Source organism: Pan troglodytes, chromosome 21 (assembly GCF_028858775.2).
Source record: "Pan troglodytes isolate AG18354 chromosome 21, NHGRI_mPanTro3-v2.0_pri, whole genome shotgun sequence".
Taxonomy (NCBI): domain Eukaryota; kingdom Metazoa; phylum Chordata; class Mammalia; order Primates; family Hominidae; genus Pan; species Pan troglodytes.
The window spans coordinates 60,442,423-60,469,065 of NC_072419.2; the positions used below are offsets into that span (position 1 = coordinate 60,442,423).

The 26,643-nt window shown below is 42.8% G+C and overlaps 1 protein-coding gene across 1 annotated transcript; it reads right to left on the reverse strand.

Moving 5' to 3' along the window:
* Nucleotides 1-5,731: 5,731 nt before the first annotated feature.
* Nucleotides 5,732-26,631, reverse strand: CYP24A1 (cytochrome P450 family 24 subfamily A member 1). The gene is made up of 12 exons (XM_016938159.4): nucleotides 25,964-26,631; nucleotides 25,549-25,739; nucleotides 24,216-24,309; nucleotides 22,234-22,330; nucleotides 18,040-18,131; nucleotides 16,756-16,867; nucleotides 15,023-15,168; nucleotides 11,252-11,418; nucleotides 10,381-10,459; nucleotides 9,684-9,881; nucleotides 9,467-9,587; nucleotides 5,732-7,240 (listed from the first exon to the last, which is right to left on the reverse strand). Exons 1-11 carry the CDS (start codon nucleotides 26,219-26,221, stop codon nucleotides 9,477-9,479), a joined length of 1,545 nt encoding a protein of 514 aa, XP_016793648.2. The 5' UTR covers nucleotides 26,222-26,631; the 3' UTR covers nucleotides 5,732-7,240; nucleotides 9,467-9,476.
* Nucleotides 26,632-26,643: the final 12 nt, after the last annotated feature.

The following is a 26,643-nucleotide window of genomic DNA, read 5'->3' on the forward strand; positions in this document are numbered from 1 at the left end:
ACTGCCAAGTGCCAGCCTCCCTTTCATGTCATGAAAGATGCAAGAGAGAACAGGCTCCCAGGCTGTTCTACCCCCCTTTCAATCACACAACCAGTGTGTGACTGATTGTGTGATTGGAAAGGGGGTAGAGATAGAAGTAACTGGACTTGGGAAATATTTAAGCAGCAACAAAATGGAAAGTTATTTTGCAATTACAAGAATAAACTTTCAGTAAAACTGCTATTAAAGTCTAGATTTATCTAAGGGTAAATTTTGTGATATAGGGCTTGTAGGCCATATAAGAAAATTTTCTACTAGTAAAATAAAGTTTGAGGAAAGCATTCAGTAGAGGGAGGAGCCAAGATGGCCGAATAGGAACAGCTCCGGTCTACAGCTCCCAGCGTGAGCGACGCAGAAGACGGGTGATTTCTGCATTTCCATCTGAGACCTGCAGCTGAGGGTCCTGTCTGTTAGAAGGAAAACTAACAAACAGAAAGGACATCCACACCGAAAACCCATCTGTACATCACCATCATCAAAGACCAAAAGTAGATAAAACCACAAAGATGGGGAGAAAACAGAACAGAAAAACAGGAAACTCTAAAATGCAGAGCGCCTCTCCTCCTCCAAAGGAACGCAGTTCCTCACCAGCAACGGAACAAAGCTGGATGGAGAATGATTTTGACGAGCTGAGAGAAGAAGGCTTCAGACGATCAAATTACTCTGAGCTACGGGAGGACATTCAAACCAAAGGCAAAGAAGTTGAAAACTTTGAAAAAAATTTAGAAGAATGTATAACTAGAATAACCAATACAGAGCAGTGCTTAAAGGAGCTGATGGAGCTGAAAACCAAGGCTCGAGAACTACGTGAAGAATGCAGAAGCCTCAGGAGCCGATGCGATCAACTGGAAGAAAGGGTATCAGCAATGGAAGATGAAATGAATGAAACGAAGCGAGAAGGGAAGTCTAGAGAAAAAAGAATAAAAAGAAATGAGCAAAGCCTCCAAGAAATATGGGACTATGTGAAAAGACCAAATCTACGTCTGATTGGTGTACCTGAAAGTGATGCGGAGAATGAAACCAAGTTGGAAAACACTCTGCAGGATATTATCCAGGAGAACTTCCCCAATCTAGCAAGGCAGGCCAACGTTCAGATTCAGGAAATACAGAGAACGCCACAAAGATACTCCTCGAGAAGAGCAACTCCAAGACACATAATTGTCAGATTCACCAAAGTTGAAATGAAGGAAAAAATGTTAAGGGCAGCCAGACAGAAAGGTCGGGTTACCCTCAAAGGGAAGCCCATCAGACTAACAGCGGATCTCTCGGCAGAAACCCTACAAGCCAGAAGAGAGTGGGGGCCAATATTCAACATTCTTAAAGAAAAGAATTTTCAACCCAGAATTTCATATCCAGCCAAACTAAGCTTCATAAGTGAAGGAGAAATAAAATCCTTTACAGACAAGCAAATGCTGACCGATTTTGTCACCACCAGGCCTGCCCTAAAAGAGCTCCTGAAGGAAGCGCTAAATATGGAAAGGAACAACCGGTACCAGCCGCTGCAAAATCATGCCAAAATGTAAAGACCATCAAGACTAGGAAGAAACTGCATCAACTAACGAGCAAAATCACCAGCTAACATCATAATGACAGGATCAAATTCACACATAACAATATTAACTTTAAATGTAAATGGACTAAATTCTCCAATTAAAAGACACAGACTGGCAAGTTGGATAAAGAGTCAAGACCCATCAGTGTGCTGTATTCAGGAAACCCATCTCATGTGCAGAGACACACATAGGCTCAAAATAAAAGGATGGAGGAAGATCTACCAAGCAAATGGAAAACAAAAAAAGGCAGGGGTTGCAATCCTAGTCTCTGATAAAACAGACTTTAAACCAACAAAGATCAAAAGAGACAAAGAAGGCCATTACATAATGGTAAAGGGATCAATTCAACAAGAGGAGCTAACTATCCTAAATATTTATGCACCCAATACAGGAGCACCCAGATTCATAAAGCAAGTCCTGAGTGACCTACAAAGAGACTTAGACTCCCACACATTAATAATGGGAGACTTTAACACCCCACTGTCAACATTAGACAGATCAACGAGACAGAAAGTCAACAAGGATACCCAGGAATTGAACTCAGCTCTGCACCAAGCGGACCTAATAGACATCTACAGAACTCTCCACCCCAAATCAACAGAATATACATTTTTTTCAGCACCACACCACACCTATTCCAAAATTGACCACATAGTTGGAAGTAAAGCTCTCCTCAGCAAATGTAAAAGAACAGAAATTATAACAAACTATCTCTCAGACCACAGTGCAATCAAACTAGAACTCAGGATTAAGAACCTCACTCAAAGCCGCTCAACTACATGGAAACTGAACAACCTGCTCCTGAATGACTACTGGGTACATAACGAAATGAAGGCAGAAATAAAGATGTTCTTTGAAACCAACGAGAACAAAGACACAACATACCAGAATCTCTGGGACGCATTCAAAGCAGTGTGCAGAGGGAAATTTATAGCACTAAATGCCCACAAGAGAAAGCAGGAAAGATCCAAAATTGACACCCTAACATCACAATTAAAAGAACTAGAAAAGCAAGAGCAAACACATTCAAAAGCTAGCAGAAGGCAAGAAATAACTAAAATCAGAGCAGAACTGAAGGAAATAGAGACACAAAAAACCCTTCAAAAAATTAATGAATCCAGGAGCTGGTTTTTTGAAAGGATCAACAAAATTGATAGACCGCTAGCAAGACTAATAAAGAAAAAAAGAGAGAAGAATCAAATAGACGCAATAAAAAATGATAAAGGGGATATCACCACCGATCCCACAGAAATACAAACTACCATCAGAGAATACTACAAACACCTCTACGCAAATAAACTAGAAAATCTAGAAGAAATGGATACATTCCTCGACACATACACTCTCCCAAGACTAAACCAGGAAGAAGTTGAATCTCTGAATAGACCAATAACAGGAGCTGAAATTGTGGCAATAATCAATAGTTTACCAACCAAAAAGAGTCCAGGACCAGATGGATTCACAGCCGAATTCTACCAGAGGTACAAGGAGGAACTGGTACCATTCCTTCTGAAACTATTCCAATCAATAGAAAAAGAGGGAATCCTCCCTAACTCATTTTATGAGGCCAGCATCATTCTGATACCAAAGCCTGGCAGAGACACAACCAAAAAAGAGAATTTTAGACCAATATCCTTGATGAACATTGATGCAAAAATCCTCAATAAAATACTGGCAAACCGAATCCAGCAGCACATCAAAAAGCTTATCCACCATGATCAAGTGGGCTTCATCCCTGGGATGCAAGGCTGGTTCAACATACGCAAATCAATAAATGTAATCCAGCATATAAACAGAGCCAAAGACAAAAACCACATGATTATCTCAATAGATGCAGAAAAAGCCTTTGACAAAATTCAACAACCCTTCATGCTAAAAACTCTCAATAAATTAGGTATTGATGGGACATATTTCAAAATAATAAGAGCTATCTATGACAAACCTACAGCCAATATCATACTGAATGGGCAAAAACTGGAAGCATTCCCTTTGAAAACTGGCACAAGACAGGGATGCCCTCTCTCACCGCTCCTATTCAACATAGTGTTGGAAGTTCTGGCCAGGGCAATCAGGCAGGAGAAGGAAATAAAGGGTATTCAATTAGGAAAAGAGGAAGTCAAATTGTCCATGTTTGCAGACGACATGATTGTTTATCTAGAAAACCCCATCGTCTCAGCCCAAAATCTCCTTAAGCTGATAAGCAACTTCAGCAAAGTCTCAGGATACAAAATCAATGTACAAAAATCACAAGCATTCTTATACACCAACAACAGACAAACAGAGAGCCAAATCATGAGTGAACTCCCATTCACAATTGCTTCAAAGAGAATAAAATACCTAGGAATCCAACTTACAAGGGATGTGAAGCACCTCTTCAAGGAGAACTACAAACCACTGCTCAAGGAAATAAAAGAGGATACAAACAAATGGAAGAACATTCCTTCCTCATGGGTAGGAAGAATCAATATCGTGAAAATGGCCATACTGCCCAAGGTAATTTACAGATTCAATGCCATCCCCATCAAGCTACCAATGACTTTCTTCACAGAATTGGAAAAAACTACTTCAAAGTTCATATGGAACCAAAAGAGAGCCCGCATCGCCAAGTCAATCCTAAGCCAAAAGAACAAAGCTGGAGGCATCACACTACCTGACTTCAAACTATACTACAAGGCTACAGTAACCAAAACAGCATGGTACTGGTACCAAAACAGAAATATAGATCAATGGAACAGAACAGAGCCCTCAGAAATAACGCCGCTTACCTACAACTATCTGATCTTTGACAAACCTGAGAAAAACAAGCAATGGGGAAAGGATTCCCTATTTAATAAATGGTGCTGGGAAAACTGGCTAGCCATATGTAGAAAGCTGAAACTGGATCCCTTCCTTACACCTTATACAAAAATTAATTCAAGATGGATTAAAGATTTAAACGTTAGACCTAAAACCATAAAAACCCTAGAAGAAAACCTAGGCATTACCATTCAGGACATAGGCGTGGGCAAGGACTTCATGTCCAAAACACCAAAAGCAATGGCAACAAAAGACAAAATTGACAAATGGGATCTAATTAAACTAAAGAGCTTCTGCACAGCAAAAGAAACTACCATCAGAGTGAATAGGCAACCTACAACATGGGAGAAAATTTTCACAACCTACTCATCTGACAAAGGGCTAATATCCAGAATCTACAGTGAACTCAAACAAATTTACAAGAAAAAAACAAACAACCCCATCAAAAAGTGGGCGAAGGACATGAACAGGCACTTCTCAAAAGAAGACATTTATGCAGCCAAAAAACACATGAAAAAATGCTCATCATCACTGGCCATCAGAGAAATGCAAATCAAAACCACTATGAGATATCATCTCACACCAGTTAGAATGGCAATCATTAAAAAGTCAGGAAACAACAGGTGCTGGAGAGGATGTGGAGAAATAGGAACACTTTTACACTGTTGGTGGGACTGTAAACTAGTTCAACCATTGTGGAAGTCAGTGTGGCGATTCCTCAGGGATCTAGAACTAGAAATACCATTTGACCCAGCCATCCCATTACTGGGTATATACCCAAATGACTATAAATCATGCTGCTATAAAGACACATGCACACGTATGTTTATTGCGGCATTATTCACAATAGCAAAGACTTGGAACCAACCCAAATGTCCAACAATGATAGACTGGATTAAGAAAATGTGGCACATATACACCATGGAGTACTATGCAGCCATAAAAAATGATGAGTTCATATCCTTTGTAGGGACATGGATGAAATTGGAAACCATCATTCTCAGTAAACTATCGCAAGAACAAAAAACCAAACACCGCATATTCTCACTCATAGGTGGGAATTGAACAATGAGATCACATGGACACAGGAAGGGGAATATCATACTCTGGGGACTGTGGTGGGGAGGGGGGAGGGGGGAGGGATAGTATTGGGAGATATACCTAATGCTAGATGACGAGTTAGTGGGTGCAGCGCACCAGCATGGCACATGTATACATATGTAACTAACCTGCACAATGTGCACATGTACCCTAAAACTTAAAGTATAAAAAAAAAAAAAAAAAAAAGTTTGAATTTGTTTTTATTTTGTTGTAACAAAGGCAATAAAGAGGGGAAGTCACTCAAATATTTAAAAACTTTTATTTTTACTTTCAGAGAATTTGAAGGTATACAGATGAAATCTGACAAGACATGTGAATTTATAATTCTAAAAATAATTTCACAGCAGAGAGAAAGCATATACCTAGATATGTACATATTTATTACAATATAAAGACATAAACGTATATTTCTGAAATATTCTAAAAATATAATGTAGGAAGAAATATTTATCAAATACACAGAATTATATACAGTATGCATTTAGGAAAAGCAGTAGTAAAAATATTAACAAATAAACCATCTGTAAACACAATTTTTAAGTCTTATAAGTATTGCATGCATTTCTGTGCATTTTACATTTATGAAATCATATTTTTCCTAGGAGTTCAAATCACAAAACAAATGTTATATAACAGATCTCTAAGTTTTGCATGCTTTACACTTGTCCCATTTAATAGACAGAAAAATTATGGCATGGGAAATCATTTTATAATATTAAAGTCACACTGAATGTTTTTAAGCTGTGACTAAACTTTGAAACATTGCCCTGCACCACAGATCCTAAATCAAGTACTGCAAATATTAAAAAAATGACTGAGGCAAATTACCATTAGAACCCACACACACATACACGGACACACACACAGACACACACACACATGCATGTCTGTGCTTCATATGCACATACACAATTTAAAAATTATTGCTTCATCTTTACCCTAATGCCATAAAGGAATCACATTTAAAAAATAAACAATTTTAAGGTCCTCTAACAAAATAATGCCCCAGTGAATCACTAGTCTTATAAGATGTTTGACTTCGTTAAAGTCCTTTTAAAAATAGAGGTGTTCTCTAGTTTCCTAATAATGTTTTTATTTCGATGCAGGAAGAACGCAATTTCATGGGAGGCCTGATAACTTTAACCATCATTTAGCTTGGCTTACATTATTAAGCAGGGACATTTTCCTAAGTAGTACATGAAGCAGAGCTACAGTAAATGGATTGTCAGTATTACTCCCAGCCCCAGAAAATTTAGCTGTTGTAGGTCTTTCATTGTGAAATGTAAACTTATTCTTGGGAATTAAAGATTCAAACAGTGAATGTGGTAGGCAGGGCCTGAAACGGTTTGTAACCTCTACCTGACTGCCAAGTGCCAGCCTCCCTTTCATGTCATGGAAGATGCAAGACAGAACAGGCTCCCAGGCCATTCTAAGCACCTGAAGATGGTGCTGACACAGGTGAAGTGTAAACCAGCAGTGAACCCTGTAGAATGCCTTGGATCCCAGCACTCAGTCCGCTTCCCTGAGTTGGATATGATGTTAGCAAATACCACCATCTAGAAAGACAGTACAGCTTCTGGAACAATTTTGCAGAAGAAAAAGTATCAACACCTGGGCCTAAATATTCTTTATAAGCTGTTGTATGGTGCGGTGTTTGAAGTTTGCTTTCCGGTAACGTAGAAGCCATAAGCACCATTCTTGCAGAAAAGTTGAAATGGCTGTTTTGGTCTTGGTAAAAAAAAAAAAAAAATCTGAAAAAAAAAAAGGTATACCCTAATTGTATATCAAAGAAGTGTATTTAAACAAGACAAATTATTAGCCAAAGAAAAAATGCTAAAACTTAAATTGCCATGGGCTCATGCCAAAGGTGTGGCTTACTGTGATAAACATGCATGCTCTTTGCTGAAGGCTGGGGTGTCACAGTTCAGCTAGAATACTTTCCTTACCCTACTTGATTCAGTTCTGTTGGTTGGGATGCTCAGAATTTGACAAATTTCATAACAGCATCAGACACTTGGTGGAGGAATAATAATGTATTCATTTGGGCCTTCTTCAGAAATTTTATCTGTAATTGCATGTTTCTCTAAATAATCTACCAATAAGCAAATGCTCCTTAACTTGCCATTGGCAAACAGCATTTTTTTCTAGGAAAATCCTAGGAGGTGCTGCTAAAAGAACACAATGATAGAATCTGGGTTTAAACACCGACATGTCAGTCTATAAAGCCATATGTTACAAATGTCTTATTTTCACCACCGGGGGTGGTGGCTCACACTTGCAATCCCAGCACTTTGGGAGGCCGAAGCGGGTGGATCACGAGGTCAGGAGTTCAAGACCAGTCTGGCCAACATAATGAAACCCCATCTCTACTAAAAATACAAAAAATTAGCTGGATGTGGTGGTGTGCACCTGCCTGTAATCCCAGCTACTCGGGAGGCTGAGGCAGAAGAATCGCATGAACCCAGGAGGTGGAGGTTGCAGTGAGCTGAGATTGCACCATTGCACTCCAGCCCAGGTGACAGTGTGAGACACTGTCTCAAAAAAAAAAAAAAAAAAAAAAAAAAAAAAAAAAAAAATTAGGGCCTTCTTAGGCTAACTTTTGATCACTTCAATAGTTTTGAATTCATTTTAATGTCTATTAGGAGAACATAACTAGCCTTACTAACTCTTAATTTCATTACGGAAATTATTACTCCGGATGAGGCCAACATATACTATTTGGCTTATGTTAATTTAAAGGAAATAACTCAGTAGTATTGAAATAAATAGCACCTGGTTGGTATATGGACATGGCAAAAGTTGTGGAGGGAACATGAGAACTCCTCTATTGTCAGAAAAAATATTGAATGGCATACTGCAGAAAAAATATTCTATTGTGTTCAATACAGGCTGATAAATATATGCATTTATATTACATGTGGTTGCATAACACAAACCTAGACCCTAGGGCTAAATACAGTCCACTGCTTGTTTTTTATAAAATTTATCAGAACACAGACTTTGTAGGCAGAATAACAGCCCTCTTGAAATGTGAATGCCCTAATCCCTGGAACACGTGAATATACTACCTTATATGAAAAAAAGTGCTTTCCAGATGAAATTAAATTTATGAACTTTGAGATGGGAGACATGATCCTGGATAATATCTTGTCAGACAGAAGCAATGTAAGAAGAAAGAGAGATTCAAAGCATGAGAGGGACTCAACCAACCATTGTTACTGGCTTTCAGTTGGGGAAGGTTTCATGAGCCAAGGAATATGGGAAATCTCTCAAAGTTGAGGATCGCCTTCAGCTGACAGCAGCAAAAAAATAAAGACTTCAGTCCTGTAACCATGAAGAACTAAATTCTGCCAACAACCCAAACTAGCAAGAGAATAGAGCCTCCTCTAGAACCTCCTGACAACACGATAATTTTAGCCTGGAAGAGCCTCATCAGACTTCTGATCTATAGAACTGTAAGATAATAGATGTGTGTCGCGTAACTCACTAAGTTTTAGTAATTTGCGGTGGCAGCAATAGAAAGCTAGGACATCAGCTCACTCATTAGTTTACAAATTGCCTGTGGCTGCTTTCATGTTCCAAGGTAGTATTAAGAGGATGTGACAAAGACTGTATGGTCCACAAAACCTAAAATATTTGCCAACTGGCCCTTTACGGAAAAAGTTTGCCAACCCTTACTATTCACATGCAAAAACCATGAACAGCTGCTAGCATTTACTGAACATTTAATTGATGCCAGGCTCAGGAATAACTACTTGGTATTCATATTAAATTTTTGTGATACACTCTCTTTGGGTCATCATTTTACAAATGAAAAAAAAAAAAGGAAGTAGAGAGTTTAGGGAACTGCTCAAGGTCACCCAGCAAGTTAGAGGTGAGCTGGGATTCAAACCCCAGTCTGGCTGACTTCCCAGCAAAGCTCATCCCTTGTCATTCTCACTACCTTGCAGAGGATAATGAACCGCCTAGATGCTCACCTGAGGCGTATTATCGCTGGCAAAACGCGATGGGGAGCTCCCGGCTGGGCACCAGGGTGCCTGAGTGTAGTATCTCAACAGGCTCATTGTCTGTGGCCTGGATGTCATATTTGCGGACAATCTGTAATGCACACGCACACAAAAACAGATATTACCCCTCTCTTCTGCCTTGTGAAATAGCACAGAACATAATTGCAGAAACCGGTAAAGGTTTTACCCAACAAAGAGCCAAATGCAGTTGAAGCTCTGCTAATCGGCGACCAATGCACATTCTTTTTCCAATGCCAAATGGAAGATGCGCAAAAGGATTAATTTTTTCCTTCTCCTGAAGCCAACGTTCAGGTCTAAACTGACTTGAATCTTCAAAATTGTCTTCACTGGATCCCAACACCTGGGTATTTAGCATGAGCACTGTCTAAAAACATGCAGAGACACATAGTATTTAAAATAACCAGAAGAGACCTTTGAATGGCAAAATTGACACAAGTTGTCACCTTACAAATCAAAAGCCAAATCCACAAATTTATAATAATGATGATTGCCAACATGCGCTGAGTGCTTAAAATGTGCCAGGTAATAAGTAGGTAAAGGGCTTTAAAACTGTGCACCATACTCACAGCAACCCTGTGCAGCAGATTCTGTTATTAAACCCCTTTTACAGACGAAGTTGAGGCTCACAGAGATTATGTAACTCACTCAAGACAACACAGATAAAGGTGAAACTGAATCCAGGTCTCCGTCTCCATAGCCGTGAATTCTAATTCTATACTATGCAACATGTCAACTATTCTCTACCATCTCTGTATTCCCAAAATGAATATTTTCCACTACAAAGTCTAGGGAGATCTGGTGAATATTTGCAAAGTGTATATTCCAAGGTTTTGTAAGGTGTAGAATATACAAATTCTACTTACTCCTTTGGGTAAAGCATATTCACCCAGAACTGTTGCCTTGTCAAGAGTCCGAGTTGTAAATGGTATACTCGGCGTAAGCCTGAAAAGATAAAATCAAAGATGTAAAGGTGAGCACAGTCTAAGTTCTCTCTGAAGTGTCAATGGGAATGCAGATTGGATTAAATAAATGCTGCCCAAGTGCATACTCAAAGAGGCAGCATGATCACAGATCTTCCTAAAGAAGTTGTTTTTTTCTTCTCAATAATTGTATCTCTTGTTCCTCTCATCTTCTTGAGTTAGTTAAAACCCCAGTGCAAGGCTGTTTAGTAAACTGTTAACGTTGGTTTTCCCCCTTCATTCCAGACTAAAATGTGTATGTTTCCGTGCTAGCCCTTGAAGCGTGATGTTTGTTCTATGTTTCTCCAATCTACTCTTCACAAAGTTGACAGTATCCTTCTAATCCTAAAATGTTGTGAGTTTTGTTTTCCCAAAAGGATGTAAAAGGAATTTCCAAAAAATGTTTTATACCAGAGGCTCAAAAGCAAAGCTTTCTCTATGTCCTATTATATAATAATATAGCTCTTTTGTGAGCTTCCATCTCATAACCTTCAATCATGCCCCTATCTTAATTAGTGCTTACAGCGTTCATTAGAGTAGCAAGATTATTGAATTAAAGGGGAGGGCACTGACTTTCCAAGATTTAATAGAATTTGCCCAAATGATTTAGGAAATGAGTGCCAGAAAAGAAATATGGCTCCAAAGATTTTTTTGCAGTGTGATAATTGTTTCTAATTAGCTAGGGGAAGCCGCCCATGAGTAGGGGACCACTTGTTTTGTGTTTACGAGAACAGTGTTCTAACACATTTATATTGGCTCAGAGATAGGCTCTTACCTCATAGATTCTTTCAGACAGGCTTTTAAATACGGCATATTCCTCAAATCTTCTGCCCGTGGCACCTGATTCTCAGGTAATACACTTTGAATTTCCTTAAGAAGCTTTTGTTGCACTTGGGGATTATGGGATAAATTGTAGAGAATCCACATTAGACTGTTTGCTGTCTGCAAGCCAAATGGACATAAACTTGAGTTTTTGTAAATAACTGCATTAAACCACTATTAGCTAAAAAAAAGGTGATGCCCACCACCTGATTCTGCAAATGTATCAGTGAAGCTCTTTCACGCGTCCTTATAGCTATGCCTTTAGACAAATCCAATATATAAAAAAGCAGACTTATTTCATAAAACATATCAATTAAGGATATATTTTAAATTATTTACTGAGGGAATCAAAGTATAATCCTTTAATCAGCTGCTTCAGAACATTTAAATACAGTTTTTTTTTTTTTTTTTTTGAGATGGAGTCTCACTCTGTCGCTCAGACTGGAGTGCAGTGGCACTATCTCGGCTCACTGCAACCTCCACCTCCTGGGTTCAAGTGATTCTCCTGCCTCAGCCTCCTGAGTAGCTGGGACTACAGGCGTCCACCACCATGCCTGGCTAATTTTTGTATTTTTAGTAGAGATGGGGTTTCACCATGTTGGCTAGGCTGGTCTTAGACTCTTGACCTCAGGTGATCTGCCTGCCTTGGCCTCCCAAAGTGCTGGGATTACAAGCATGAGCCAACTGTGCCTGACCTAAAATACAGTTTGACACAATAATTGTTCGAACACAAATGAGTACATGTAAAATTGGTGAAATGAGAATATTAGTGGGTTAAATCAATGCCAATTTTCAGATTGTGACAACGTTTCCTCGTTAGACAGGACATTACTATTAGTGGAAAACTGGGTAACGGATGCAAGGGATCCCTTTCTATTTTTTCTTAGAACTGAATGTGAATCTACAATGATCTCAAAATAAACATTTAATTAAAAGTTGCTTGATATAAAAAACATTCATATAAAAATGGAGTAAACAGAGAGGGATGGTGATCCTCAGGGTGTTGCTAATGAGAGGCTTTAAGAGAATGTTATAGTGGAAATGGACAATAAATGGCATTTCTGAAATTTAAAAGTTCCTTTGGCCACACCCTAAAAAGTCACCACAAAAATAAACAGGCACTACCTACACTCAGGGTTACAACCACATGTAAACAGCCCTCATATGAGGGTGCCAACACCAAAAATAAGAAATTCAAACATTGAGTTGAGTACTCCAGCTACAGTTTCTGACAAAGGCCCACACCCTTTTAAGTGGCATCTTTTATTTCCTCTGCACAGGCAATGACTAGAGAAAAAATATTGGTGGAAACAGCCAATGTAGCTTTAAGCTACATAATATTCACCACTAGTAGTCATATGTATTTATTTTTTAGGCCGTACTTCGCTAATTTAAGCCAAATATTTCCTGAAAATGATCATTGTGTCCACCTCCGCAGACATGAAGACGCTGTTGCTAAGTGCCATGTGCCACTCACACAAATGAGCACCAAGTGCAAGACCATTCAGAGATGATGGTTATTTTATTATTTTTGGAAGAAGATGCCTCCAAGGCAGTCTTCTTCATGTCAGAGGACTGGCAGCCTCGGCTGCAAATAAACTGTAGATGCCATTATTATAAGAGTCTAATTTACAAAACAGGAAGAGGGTGTAGCCATCAAATTAGATACACTTTCAAATGGTTCTGATTTTCCAAATGTGAGTTTCAGAATAGCCAGGACCAAAAAAAGAAACAGATTTAACCATATCAGTGAGTCCCTCACCGCAAGTACCAAATAGAGTTTCCAAAAGGCAGATGACTGTAGCTTTTACCAAAGCCACGTAAGACAGTCTGAGCCTGTAGGGAAAACTGCAGGGGCTAAGCTGCAGCAGCTGATTTGAGGGGAAGTGGCCTGGAAAACCTCAGGGGCACAAACTATCCTTGATTGACCTCCATGGAACAGACCGAGCTCATTGACTGGCCTGCTGCACCCACTCTCTTGGCTAAGTCTATTCTCCATCCACCAGCCAGAGCCCACTTTTAAAAACATAAATGATCAGGTGATTCCCTTGCTTAAAATGCTGCAAGAGCTTCCCATCACAGGTGCAATCAAATCTAATGCCTTACCCAGGCTGGGCTCACAAGGCTCTGGCTAACATGGCCCATCCAATTCTCCAGTCTCAGCTCTGACCACATTTACTAGTTCTGTAGCTCCATCCCTCTTTCTGCCCCAGGGCCTTTGCATGGGCCGTTTCCTCTACCTGCAGTGTTCTTCCACGAGGTCTTTCTATGGCTGGCTCTTCTCATTATTCCAGAGTCAGCTCCAGTACTGCTTTCTCAGAGAGGGCTCCCCTTTAATCATCTCCATCGCTCTATATTACACCATCCTGATGGCATCCTCCACAATCCACATCACTATCTAAAGTGACCACATTTGTTTGTTTACATGGCTACTGTCTGTCTTCCCCACTTGCATACAAGTTCCATGAGAGTGGGAACCCTTGTCTCTGGTTCATGGTGGTCTCTCAAGAACCTGGAACAGTCCCAGGTATACAGTAGGCACTCAATAGTTCCTGAATTCCTTCATTTATTCAACAAGTATCTATTAGCCGCTACTAGATGCCAAGTACTGTTCTATGTCCTGGAAACACAGCAGTGGACAACTCTAAGCCATTGCCCTCAGAGAGGTCACGTTCCAGTTGAAAAAATAAAAGAATAATGGGTGACACTGTACTTTGATCACTGGAAGGAGCCACCCAGGGTAAGCAGTTCAACAGGAAAGTGAGCAAGGATGGATTCCCACTTTCAACAGCCTCGTTCAGCAAGAGGAGAAATGAGAACCTCGCTATCTCCTGATAGAGAAAACCCTACCTTTACTCTAGGCAAGAAACAGCACAGAAGGGGAAGCACGTGGAAAATAAACAACTGCTTTACATTTTGCTTAGAGACTTTAAGGTGCATGAAATGTTGGACTTAGGAGGAGGTTAGCGTGCGCCACTCCCATCACAGCTAGAACTAGTATCCAAGTCGATTAAACCTACCTGAATGCCTATGGCAGGATTTGTTTGGGGTTGGTCTCACTTAGTATCTGCTATCTCCTAGGGAGTATCGGCCACATCAGAGACAGAATTTTGGTCTTTACAATGGGCCGTTTCGCTTCAGTTGAAATCCACTTGTCCCAGACTCTTTGGGACTTTGTTTACAATTCTAAGCAGATAAAAATATTATTGGCTTGAAAGAGAGTATGCCTTTTTTTTTTTTTTTTTTTTTTTTTTTTACAGTAAGTAACAGCCACAGTTAGGCACTTTGGGGTAACATGTGCAACTGAACAAAATACTTCCAATTTTGAAAAATCCGGATTCTGTATCTTGCCAGGGCAGGGAACTTTACTGCTCCTGAACTCCCGTAGCAGTTTGCATGGACATCATGGCACTCATCACATCCTACTCTGGCTTTTTGTCACTGGGGCACATGAAGTCTCCTCCTACCCAGAGTTTAAGCACAGAAGCCCGTGCATGGAGGCACCGTGGCGTCTAGTATGAGGCCGTGCGCGGAGGCACCGTGGCGTCCAGTATGAGGCCGTGCGCGGAGGCACCGTGGCATCTAGTATGAGACTTTTCATTTTTGTGGAGTTGGTGCTAGTGAATCCCAGTGAAATGAATGAGATGAATTACTATTTAAAATCTGTCATCTAAAAATTGTACAGACCGTTCATTTAGCAAACTCAAATCCAGCCCACCCTTACCGTTTCCACCGCAGCCAGCTGGAGCTCTGTGACAGCAGCATACAATTCTTTCTTTGAAAGCCGATTCTGGTGATAAATGTCACAAAGGAAATCTGCACTAGGCTGCTGAGAATACTTCTCTAACCGGTTGTCGATACAAGCTTTGACTATTAGAGCAGAGAAGAAAGAGAGGAAGTCAGCTGAAAATTGGGATGAGGAAAATTACAAAAGAAAACCTCAGTCCAAACTCCTTCTTGCAATATCTAAATAGTCTTTTCAGGAACACTGACAATTTGCTACACACACTAATTATATTATTGCCTTCTTGTCAAGTCGGCAAGGATTTTTCAATACCGACATGAGCAAGGCTTCTCAAACTTTAATGTGGATAGGAGTCACCTAGGCATCTTCTCAAAATGCAGAATCTGAATCAGGGCTTGGGTAGGCCTGGAACTCTGCATTCCTAATAAGCTTCTAGGTGATGCTGATGCCACTGGGCTGCAGGTCATAGTTTTGAGTAGTAAGAGTTTAGATCTTGGGAGAAAAAAGTGTAAAAGAAGGTAGGATTTGGGTTCACTTTCAGAATCCAACTTGGATCCAGATATTACTAAGCACACATACCCCACATACATACGCACAAGTAGAGTGTCCATCCATGTTGACAATAATGGTAAAAATTTCTAATATTTATAACATAAAATCTAGGCGTGTACCTCCCTCACTATTAAGCAAACAACCACCAGGCTCATTATATGGTAATAATCATGCTGATCACATATGGCACAGCAGTTAGAGTTCGAGTCCTGGAAGCTCTTTGTCTGGCTTCAAACCTTGGCTTTGCCATCACCTAGCATGCAATCTTGGGAACGTTGGCTAACTTCTATGTGTCTCAGGTACCCCTCTCAGGGCTAATAAAAGGACCTACCTTATAGGTGTGTTGTGAGGATTAACTAAATGTATAAGTGAACAATGCCTAGCATCAAATATTCCCCTTCGTCATGTGGCAGAAATAGATCTAGTCCACGGAGATACTGTGATATGCCAGGTTTTTATGTTAACTGTAATCTGTAGTAGACCCAGAAACAGTTACATTGAGGTAGGTTCTCTTATTATTATTATTAATTATTAGTCCATTTTAGAGACAAGGCAACTGAGGATGAAAAGGTGATTGCACATTTGGCCAAGCCACCACAACCAGTGACAGAGCTGAACTTGAACTCAGGAGTCCCTGACTCTATAAATTTTACTTTTTTATTTTGAGATGGAGTCTCACTCTGCCTCCCAAGATGGAGTGCAGTGGCTCAGTCTTGGCTCACTGCAACCTCCGCCTCCCAGGTTCAAGCAATTCTCCTGCCTCAGCCTCCTGAGTAGCTGGGATTACAGGTGCCCACCACCACGCCCAGCTAATTTTTGTATTTGTAGTAGAGACTGGGTTTCACCGTGTTGACTGGGCTGATCTCAAACTCCTGGCCTCAAGTGATCTGCTCGCCTGGGCCACCCAAAGTGCTAGGATTACAGGGGTGAGCCACTGCACCTGGCCAGATTTTACTTTTAACCACTCTTAATTCCCAAAGAAGACTACAGAAAGCTTGTTACTTAGAATTTGTGTATGCTGGGGCAATCCCCAATAACACCTGTGTTTGCAAAACCTAAATGTGGTGATGAGGCTCAGATCACTCCAGACCTCCTCTCTGAAGCTCCAGACACGGGGGTGCTGGGCTGGTTCTGGCTGGTTGTGAAGGACGGCCCTTTACCTGATTTGAAAATGGTGTCCCAGGCCAGAGTGTGGTCCTGCCAGACCTTGGTGTTGAGGCTCTTGTGCAGCTCGACTGGAGTGACCATCATCCTCCCAAACGTGCTCATCATCTGAGAGAAATGCAAATGCCTTTTTATTCTGAATTCTCCTTCTCTCAAAGACAATGTTCGTTCTGGAAGAGGAACATTCTAAACCGCAGCACCCTGCACTTTTTAAAAGGCTGGAATTACAAGGACACCCCCGGCTCTCTCTGCACCGGTCCTGGGAGCAATGCCCGTACCCCACCTCCACCTCCTTTCAATATTGAAGGTAATGTGGGGGATGATTTTCCACTGGATGTGTTTGATAAAAATTGTAATCTTATGACCTAGTTGTAAAAAAAAAAAAGAGGAAAAACTATAACTTTCATATTCACTTCAATTTCTAATAATTTCCAAACTTCAGTGATTTCCAAACCAATTTCACAGCGTTTATCCTATCCACACGCCACCCAAACTATTCAAAAAGATAAAATCTGAAAAATTTTGGGCTCTTTTTAAAAAGTGTTTTTAATCAACTGATCTTTAATTAAAATAGCTATTTTAGCCTTGCCTAAACAAAGAAATAATGGATTTAATGTGCTTCTTTATGTTACGTGCATATATCCAGGGGTCCCCAACCCCCAGGCCATGAACCAGTACTGGTCAGTGGCCTGTTAGGAACGGGGCCGCGCAGCAGGAGGTGATCAGCGGGCCAGCAGGTGTTACCACCTGAGCTCTGCCTCCTCTCAGATCAATGGCTGCATTAGATTCTTACAGGAGTGTGAACCCTATTGTGAATTGCCTATGCGAGGAATCTATGTTCCACACTCCTTATGAGAATCTAATGCCTGATGATCTGTCACTGTCTCCCATCACCCCCAGATGGGACTTTCATGTTGCACGAAAACAAGCTCAGGGCTCCCACTGATTCTACATTATGGTGAGTATATAATAATAACAGAAATAAAGTGCACAGTAAACGTAATGCACTTAAATGGTCCTCCCTCCCCTGCCCCACCACCCTGCCCTGTCCATGGAAAAATTGTCTTCCACGAAACTGGTCCCTGGTGCCAAAAAGTTGGAGACAGCCGCATATATGCACATAAATATACTAAAATATATAATGCACATTAAAATGAACACTTAACTATTGAAATAAAATATGTGTGTATGCCATTTTTTGGGAATCACTGTGAAGTTCTGTAAAAATCGATCTGTAAAACATCAATCAAGAAAACTGCTTTCTTAAAGAGGCTGCTTACTGTTTTGATGGCCATGATGAAGTTCACAGCTTCATCCCCTGCATTCTTCTGGAGAAGCCCAAATCTCTTCTCATACAACACGAGGCAGATACCTGTCATTTAAAATAATCATCACTTTACACAAACAGCAATGCTGGAGTTGGAGTCTATGTTTATCTGGTTATTAAAGACTCAATTCTACGCCTCTTAAAAGTGTGGGATTTTCTGAGAAAAGGCAACAGTCCAAGAATATTGAGGAAAAGCAGAGTCTGAAAGGGGACACCATCACTTTCTTTTTCTAGAAATTATCTCTGGGTCCAGTGACTCATCACCTTAGAATGTCATGATCAGAGATCCACTGTCCTGAGTCATGTAAGTCACACAGGAGATCCAGGGGCCCTAGCAAAGGTGCTGCAGGGTTGGGTCTGCCCTATGCCTCTAACCCAGCTGTGTTTTTAGAGTCACTTATTGGATTCTATCTCCTGACATAATGAATTGGAAGCCATTCACCAGAGGAAGAGAAGGGAAGGGAATAATTATGTTCTAAACACCCATTACACGCCAGGTACTGGGCTAGCACTTCATATAGGGTTTTTTTTTCTTCCATTTCATCATTTTATTTAGAAGGAACCTTTTTACAAATAAAATTCTCAACTCTTCATTTCAAAACTTTTTACCTAGAGAAAAGTTGAAGGAATGGTAAAATGAATACCTGAATCCCCTGAACTCATCAACATCTTGCTGCCATTTCTTTCTCTTTGTGTGTATGTATGCATACAAGTGTATATGTGGTTGTGTGTGCTGAAGCACCTGAAAATAATTTTGAGCTCTCAGGACACTTCACCGTTAAATACTTTAGCAGTAATGTCCTAAGAATAAAGCATTCTCCAACATAACCACAATGTCATTAACATCCCTAAGAACCTTAGCGACCATTCCATAAAAAATCTACTGTGTCCCATTTTAAAATGTTCCCCATTGTCCTAAAAATTATCTCTTGGAACCTTTTTTTTTTAAAAAAGGACACAGGGCCGAGCGTGGTGGTTCACACCTGTAATCCCAACACTTCAGGAGGCTCGGGCAGGCAGACTGCTTGAGCCCAGGAGTTCGAGAACAGCCTGGGCAACATGGCAAAACGCTGTCTCTACAAAAAAATAAAAATAAAAAAATTATTCAGGCATGGCTACATGTGCCTGTAGTTCCAGCTACTCTGGAGGCTGAGGTGGGAAGATCTCTTGGGCCCAGGAGGCTGAGGTTGCAGTGGGCCGAGATCGTACCACTGGCCACTGCACCCTAGCCTGAGTGACACAGTCTGGAAAAAAAAAATTATACAGGATTACTGCAACCACCTTTTTAGTGGTGGATAATTGGCTCTTGACTTATAAAGTAGGAAACTAGCATTAAAAAGGTAAACAAATGGCCTAAAATCATAAACCTGAGGAGTGAGAGTCAATTAGCTTAGTCAGCACCCACTCACAGCTTTTCCAACTACCTCCATGTTTTCCAAACTCTACTTATTTCTTCCCAGCCTTTCAAGGTTTCCCCGTATTTGTGTTCCACAGTGGTTGGCAGGTGCACCACTGGGAATATGTGAGATAGCTCTGGATGGTACATGAACTTTAAAAATAATTAGTTACTCTGCTGGGCACAATGGCTCATGCTTGTAATCCCAGCACTCTCAGAGGTCGAGGTGGGAGCATCATCTGAGGTCAGGAGTTTGAGACCAACCGGTGGCAAAACCCCATCTCTACTTAAAAAACACAAAAGTTAGCCAGGCGTGGTATCGCACGCCTGCAATACCAGCACTTTGGGAGGCCGAGGTAAGTGGATCACCTGAGGTCAGCAGTTCGAGACCAGCCTGGGCAACATGGTGAAACCCCATCTGTACTAAAAAACACAAAAATCAGCCAGGCATGGTGGTGTGCACCTGTAGTCCCAGCTGCTCAGGAGGCTGAGGCAGGAGAATCGCTTGAACCCAGGAGGTGGAGGTTGCAGTGAGCCGAGATCACGCCACTGCACTCCAGCCTGGGGCAGAGTGAGAGTCTGTCTCAAATAAGTAATTAAAAAAAAAGTTACTTATATTTATCTATTTATGGCAATTTCTGAACTTGAATTTATGGAAGTGTTATAGGTTTTCCTTCTATCCCTCCCATCAGCAGCCACAGTGATCCTCCCAGCAAATCTGCCCATATCACACTGCTGCTGAATACATTCCCACAGCTCCCGGTTACTTACAGGCTAAAATTCAAACTCCCGCTCATACAGCCCTCCATGAGCTGGCTGCTCGCCCTCTGCCAGCCTCTGTTACAGGATATGCTTGTCATTCTGCACTTCTTCTGCAGGGACACTCTCCTTCCTCCCTTTTCACCTGGTGAACTCCTACTCAACCATCAGGACTTAGCTGAGGGGTACCATCTCTGTGAAGAGACCCCTGGCCATGTCCGGCTTAGGTGGCCCTCTCAGATTCTCCCACAGCCCTGAATGTCCTCAGCCAGGTGCTGTCCCACCTGATCACAGCTGCCTGCTCTCCTCCTGCACCCCTATGGGCAGTGAGCCCTGCCCTTTATTTCCAGAGTAATTTTTGAAGAAAGCGGTCATGTCCTCCCTCCCTTACTTGCCCCATCTGAGTCAGATGAGAGGTAAAGTCTTGCCAGGACCTATGAGCTGTGCCCTGTTGGACACCTGCCTTCTTTTTGACCTCATCTCCTTTCACAGGCTCCCCTTCCTCCTGGCTTGTTCATCGTGATCCACTCACACCAGCAGCTTGAAGTTCGTCAAACTCGGCGCTCATGCTTCCACCTCCTGGCATTTGCACTTCCTTCTCTGCTGCCTGGAACAATCCTCCACAGGTACCCTCATGATTTGCTCCTTCCCTTCCTTTAGGACTTACCTCAAATGTCTCCTTACTAAAAAGGACTTGCCCCTCTTTCATTCTTTCATGTTATTTCTTTCTCTCTCTCTCTTTTCTTCTTTCTTTTCTTTTTTCTTTCCTTTCTTTTTCTTTTCCTTCCTTCCTTCCCTCCCACCCTCCCTCCTTCCTTCCTTCCTTCCTTCCCTCCCTCCCTCCTTCCTTCCTTCCTTCCCTCCCTCCCTCCCTTCTTCCTTCCTTCCTTCCCTCCCTCCCTCCTTCCTTCCTTCCTTCCCTCCCTCCCTCCCTTCTTCCTTCCTTCCTTCCCTCCCTCCCTCCTTCCTTCCTTCCCTCCCTCCCTCCCTCCTTCCTTCCTTCCCTCCCACCCTCCTTCCTTCCTTCCTTCCCTCCCTCCCTCCCTTCTTCCTTCCTTCCTTCCCTCCCTCCCTCCTTCCTTCCTTCCCTCCCTCCCTCCTTCCTTCCTTCCCTCCCTCCCTCCCTCCCTCCCTCCTTCCTTCCTTCCCTCCCTCCCTCCCTCCCTCCTTCCTTCCTTCTTTCCCTCCTTCCCTCCTTCCTTCCTTCCTTCCTTCCTTCCTTCCTTCCCTCCTTCCCTCCCTCCCTCCCTCCTTCCTTCCTTCCCTCCCTCCCTCCTTCCTTCCTTCCTTTCTCTGTCTCTCTCTCTCTCTTTCTTGAGACGGGGTCTCACACTGTCACCCAGACTGCAATGCAGTGGTACAATCAAGGCTCACTTCAGCTTCAGCGTCCCAGGGTCAAGCAATCCTCCCACCTCAGCCTCCCAAGTAGATGGGACTACAGGCATGTGCCACCAACCCTGACTAATTTTTGTATTTTTTGTAGAGACAAGGTTTTGCTGTGTTGCCCAAGCTGTTCTCAGATTCCTGGGCTGGCCTCAAGTGATCTGCCCACCTCAGCCTCCCAAAGTCCTGGGATTACAAGCATGGGCCACCGTGCCTGCCTTTCATGTTCTTTCTTAACTCCCTTTCTCTTTTCCTTTACTCCTTGGAAGAGTATATTTTAAAATGTGTTTACTTGTTGACTATCACCTTGTCTAGCATATAAGCTCCCCAAGGGTACGGGGGTTATGCGTTTCATTCATTGTCATATCCCTAGTACCTAGCACAGTGCCAGACACACAGCAAGTATTCAACAAATGTTTGTTGTATGACTCATTAACAATCCATAGTTCAAGGCATAACTTAAGCACCTAAAAGAAGCATTAAAAGGGCTGCTCTGGCCTTTCCCTAGGCAGCAATAATGCCTGTTTACAAAAGAGTTGTCAAAAGAGCCATGTTTTATCCGCAAAATCACCTGCAAAATCAGTGAGCAAGTCTGTGACGACAACTTACTTTCAAACGACCATTTGTTCAGTTCGCTGTACAAGTCTTCAATGTGGCCTCTTTCATCACAGAGCTCATCTATTCTGCCCATAAAATCAGCCAAGACCTTCAAAGAAAACAACCGCAAAAGACACATTTTAAAGCCGTTGAAGGAAAACAAAACTTTAAAGCTCACTGAGCTAACTTCAGGTCTTGCTACATCGCATATTCACTGGCCATAATGTTATTCATCCTGAAGTCACACTAATTATATATTCTTCCTGGGAACCCACCTTATCCCCTAACGACCTCGTCCTGGGTTATTTCCTGAGCTTTTCCTGAAGCCACCCTGAAGCTTAAGTTTCAGCTTTTGATCTAAAAATAATTCTGGCAATTTAAGAAAAGGAAAACATTTTTTTTTCTAATCAGAATGGGGGAATAAACCACAAAGGAATCAGCTAACTGTCCCTGTTGGCCCAGCATCTCAAAGACTGTGTTGCAGCAGCTATCCTGAGGTGTGCCCTTCCATATCAGGGCAAGCAAACGTCTCTTTATTGGTTGGTGGTTATGTTAAGCATGTTGAACTTGGAACCAGAAGATCTACCAATTCTGGACACAGCTCCTTCCCTAAGTAGTCTATGACCTTGGGATAGTCACATAAGACCTTTGGATGCCAGTTTCATAAACCAGAGTTTTCAATAACTAATGCCTCACATTTAATGAGGTCCATATGGTACCAAACACTGTACGAAGTGTATTGGTTGATCCTCTGACAACCAAGTAGTAGTAGGTACTGTCATTACTCATTTCCCACGTAATAGATGAGAAAGCTGAGGCTTAAAGAGGCCAAGTCACTCACTTATGCACACAGAGCTGATAAGTTGCCATCCTGGACCCTGCCATGAGCTGGTGTGGCCATAAAGTCCACATGTGTGGATTTAGTTTGCATGTTTAATTTGCCCGCATAGTGCATTTAAAAGTTCTTTGAATTTGTTACCATTAAAAAAACAAGAGGTTTCATATGAACATATGGATTTACCACTACTAGTTTAAAAATGTAAATAATAATTATGAGACTTGGTGACATGAGGTCTGCATTCTGACATGGCATTCGTTTGCTGGAACTGGGGCTGCTGTCCCTCCTAGGAGGGGCATGCACTATCAAATTTCCTGAAATTTTTACTGGGTCTGCCTTATTATTTTATATTAGTCATGTGGCCCCTGGAAGCTTCTGAGTTTGCAATCCTTCACCTATATGATCCCATCTGGGGACGCATCCAGTTCAAAATAAACATCCAAAGTGAACAGAAGTAAAAAGAGATTACTTTATGCTTAAAACTCCCTTTGACTCTGTGCTGGCTAAGGGATAATGTCCAAATACCTTAGTATAATACAAAAATATTGTTAAGACCTATCCAGTATCATTTCAGAGAAAGCCTCACATCAGCTACACTAAATGACCGATTCTCTGAACACACCACGTCATTTCATGCCTCCCTGTTTTCAGAAGGCTACTCTGTCTGCCTTAATGCCTTCCCCCACCTTCTCTGCTTTCAGACTCCTCCTGCAAAACCCAGCTCAAATATCACTACTTAAGAACTTTACAAGGTTATCTCATTTAATTCTCACAGCAAACCCGTGGGGTGGGAACTGTTACTCCCATTTTGTAGATGGGGAAACTGAGGCTTAGGGAAGGTAAGTGGTCTATAGCCAGGTCTCATAGCCAGGGAGTGGAAAGCCGGGGTTCAAATCCAGGGCTGTAGAATACCAAAGTCCACACTCTCCATTGCTCCCTCATTGTGATATGACTTTAAAAGAGGGTGGAGGAGGGAGAAATAAGGGTTTGGTGGGGAGGAGGCTGTGGGAAGGAAGGGAGAGGAAGAGAAGACCCCCACTTTGAATCACCCGAATTGCATTCTTTTTTCCTTTGTACTTTGTAGCTGTGACTTGAAGCTCCACCAATATCCCTATGTCCCCACGAGCCCCAGGAAAGCTGGCCCCAGCCTACAGACCTCATTGATTTTGTTGTCCAGCTTCATCACTTCCCCTGGTTTCATTAGTTTCTTTTGAAAGGCACTCCGGACCCGCTGCCAGTCTTCCCCTTCCCTGTGAGAGAAGCAGGAATACATTTAGAGGACATTGAAAAGAAAAGAAGGAGATGCAGAAATACCTCCAGCTGCAACTTCAGGAACCATAAAATCAAACAAACACCGAGAATCATGCCAAGAAATAGCCAGAGAATATTAGCATCAGAATATTTGGGATAAAATAGTGATCATCTTTTGACAATAGTTTGACAATAGGATGAAAAAGCACCTTTCCTCCTAGTCAAAGATTGCACCAGAAAGTTGAAGTCCAGATAATTTGGGTTCAGGGATTTTGAGCTGTCCTTGCAGGGAGTGGGGCTGGGAGGCCTGGGGACAATTCCTAGCGGTAAAAGGGGGCATGTGAACACCCCATCACCAGCAACTCAGATCTGTTTGAGGGAAGAATCTTGTCTTCTTTCAACTCATTGGTGTGGGCTTCATATTTACAAAATATCTCAGATTTAGAATTTTGCCATCGCCTCCAAATAATAACATACAGCCAGAGAGTCACTGGAGTAATAAAAAGCCTTTTGCGATTGTGCACTTGTAGGCACCTGCCCCATAGCAGACCATACAGCCTGTGAAGCACCGCGAATTAATAGGGTTTTTAATTCCAGTCATTATATCCTGGAAAATGTAACTATTAGGCATTACAGTTTGGGGGTAAATAAAGGTGCTAACTTGTTAAATGCTAACAACTGAAAAGCAGAAGAATCACACCCCATCGTAGCATTTATCGACCTAAAACACAACTTTGATATCCCTCCTTATTCCACCTTTACAAGTAGAAATAAGGCATGTCCCCCAGTCCTCTGCAGAAAATGTCACTGTAAAAAGCCAAAGAGGCTAACTCCTGGCTTTTGAGCTTACAAGGTGTTTCAGGGAGTTTTAAGGGATAATTTTGTTTGTATAAGATGTTTGCCTGGTACGCTGACTTCAGAACCTCATCCTGCCCAAGAGTCTGAACACCACAGTTTGTACAACCCTGTTTTGGCGTTTCTTTGATGGGAGGGTGTGGCCCTTCCCTGTTGCCAGAGAGAACGCAGGTGCCGGGTGCACAGCACGGCTTTTCCGTGGACCGACTCTAATCTGTACAAGAGCTCAGGGTTGCAATGGCACGGGAGAGGGGCTTTGGTATCCGCCCTACATAAGAAGCTTCCAACCCCAGGGAACTCTAACTCCGCCTCTTCACAATTTCCAGGCGCCGTCAGGCTCATCAGGTCTGGCCGCATGCCCAGGTCCCTCGGATTGGACTCACAGGATCAGCAGCCCGTAGCCTTCTTCGCGGTAGTCGCGATAGGCCTTCCACGGTTTGATCTCCAGCCGCTGCGGGTAGGCGCTCTCGGTGCGGTACAGCGCTTCCAGCAGGCATGGCGAGCCCAGGTGCACCGACTCAAAGGAACCCAACTTCATGCGGAAAATCTTGCCATACTTCTTGTGGTACTCCACCTGCAGCCGGCCGGGCACAGCGCGGTGTCAGCGCGCATCCTCCGCCGTGCCCGAAGCGCTTTCCCTCCTCCCGCCTCCTTCCTCCTCGGGGACCGGGGACCCTCGCTGCCCAGACGCCGAAGCGCACCGTGCGCCCGAGGCGCGCACGTCGGGCAGGGTTTGGAGCGCCACTGGGAGGGTGGAGGAGGGAGGAGAAAGAGAGTCGGGCGCGAAAAGGTGTTTACCAGGGTGTCGTGCTGTTTCTTGAGCCCCCCTTTCCAGAGAATCTGCAGCAGGCTGCCCAGCAGTGGCCACCTGGTGGGGCCCGGCAGGGCAGCCGCGTTCTGAGTCTCGCCACCAGTTGTCAGCGGGCAGACTGGCACCTCTCGCGGCTGAGGGGACGTGTACGCCGTAGATGTCACCAGTCTCGGGGGCTGCCTCGGACTGCGCAGCTGCTGCAGGAAGGCGGCAAGCGAGCGGCTCTTGCTGATGGGGGAGCTCATGGCAGCGGGGGACACCGGAGCGCGGGAAGGCAGGAGGATGGGGTGGGGCGAGGTTGGTACGAGGTGCTAGTGGGAGTCGGGGCTTAACGATTCTGGGAAAAGGAAGCAAAGAGGGCCAGCTGGTGTGATGGAGCGGGGTGAGGCGGGACAGGCAGCAGAAAGGACCTCGGCGAGGATGCTCGACGCTGCACCACGCGACAGCCTCAGAGCATTGGTGCCTCCTTGCACTGGCCGCAGGGGCTGGAAGAGGGTGGCCGGTGTCTGGGGACCTCTTGAAAAGGGAAAGCTGGGAGTCCTCCTGTTGGTCCGCAAGGCTGACCTCTAGGGTCTGGCTGGAGCCACGGGGAGGAGGTGTCAAGGACGGTAGATGAGATGCTGCTGGCGCTGCGTTTCCTCCTGTCCCTCTCCATGTTCCTATGCCC

Coding starts and splice junctions, on each gene's coding strand:
- CYP24A1 (XM_016938159.4), bottom strand. CDS start 26,221: ATGAGCTCCCCCATCAGCAAGAGCCGCTCGCTTGCCGCCTTCCTGCAG. Junction 25,740..25,963: donor AGAAACAGCACGACACCCTG/GTAAACACCTTT, acceptor GGCCGGCTGCAG/GTGGAGTACCACAAGAAGTA. Junction 9,882..10,380: donor AATATGCTTTACCCAAAGGA/GTAAGTAGAATT, acceptor GCATGTTTTTAG/ACAGTGCTCATGCTAAATAC.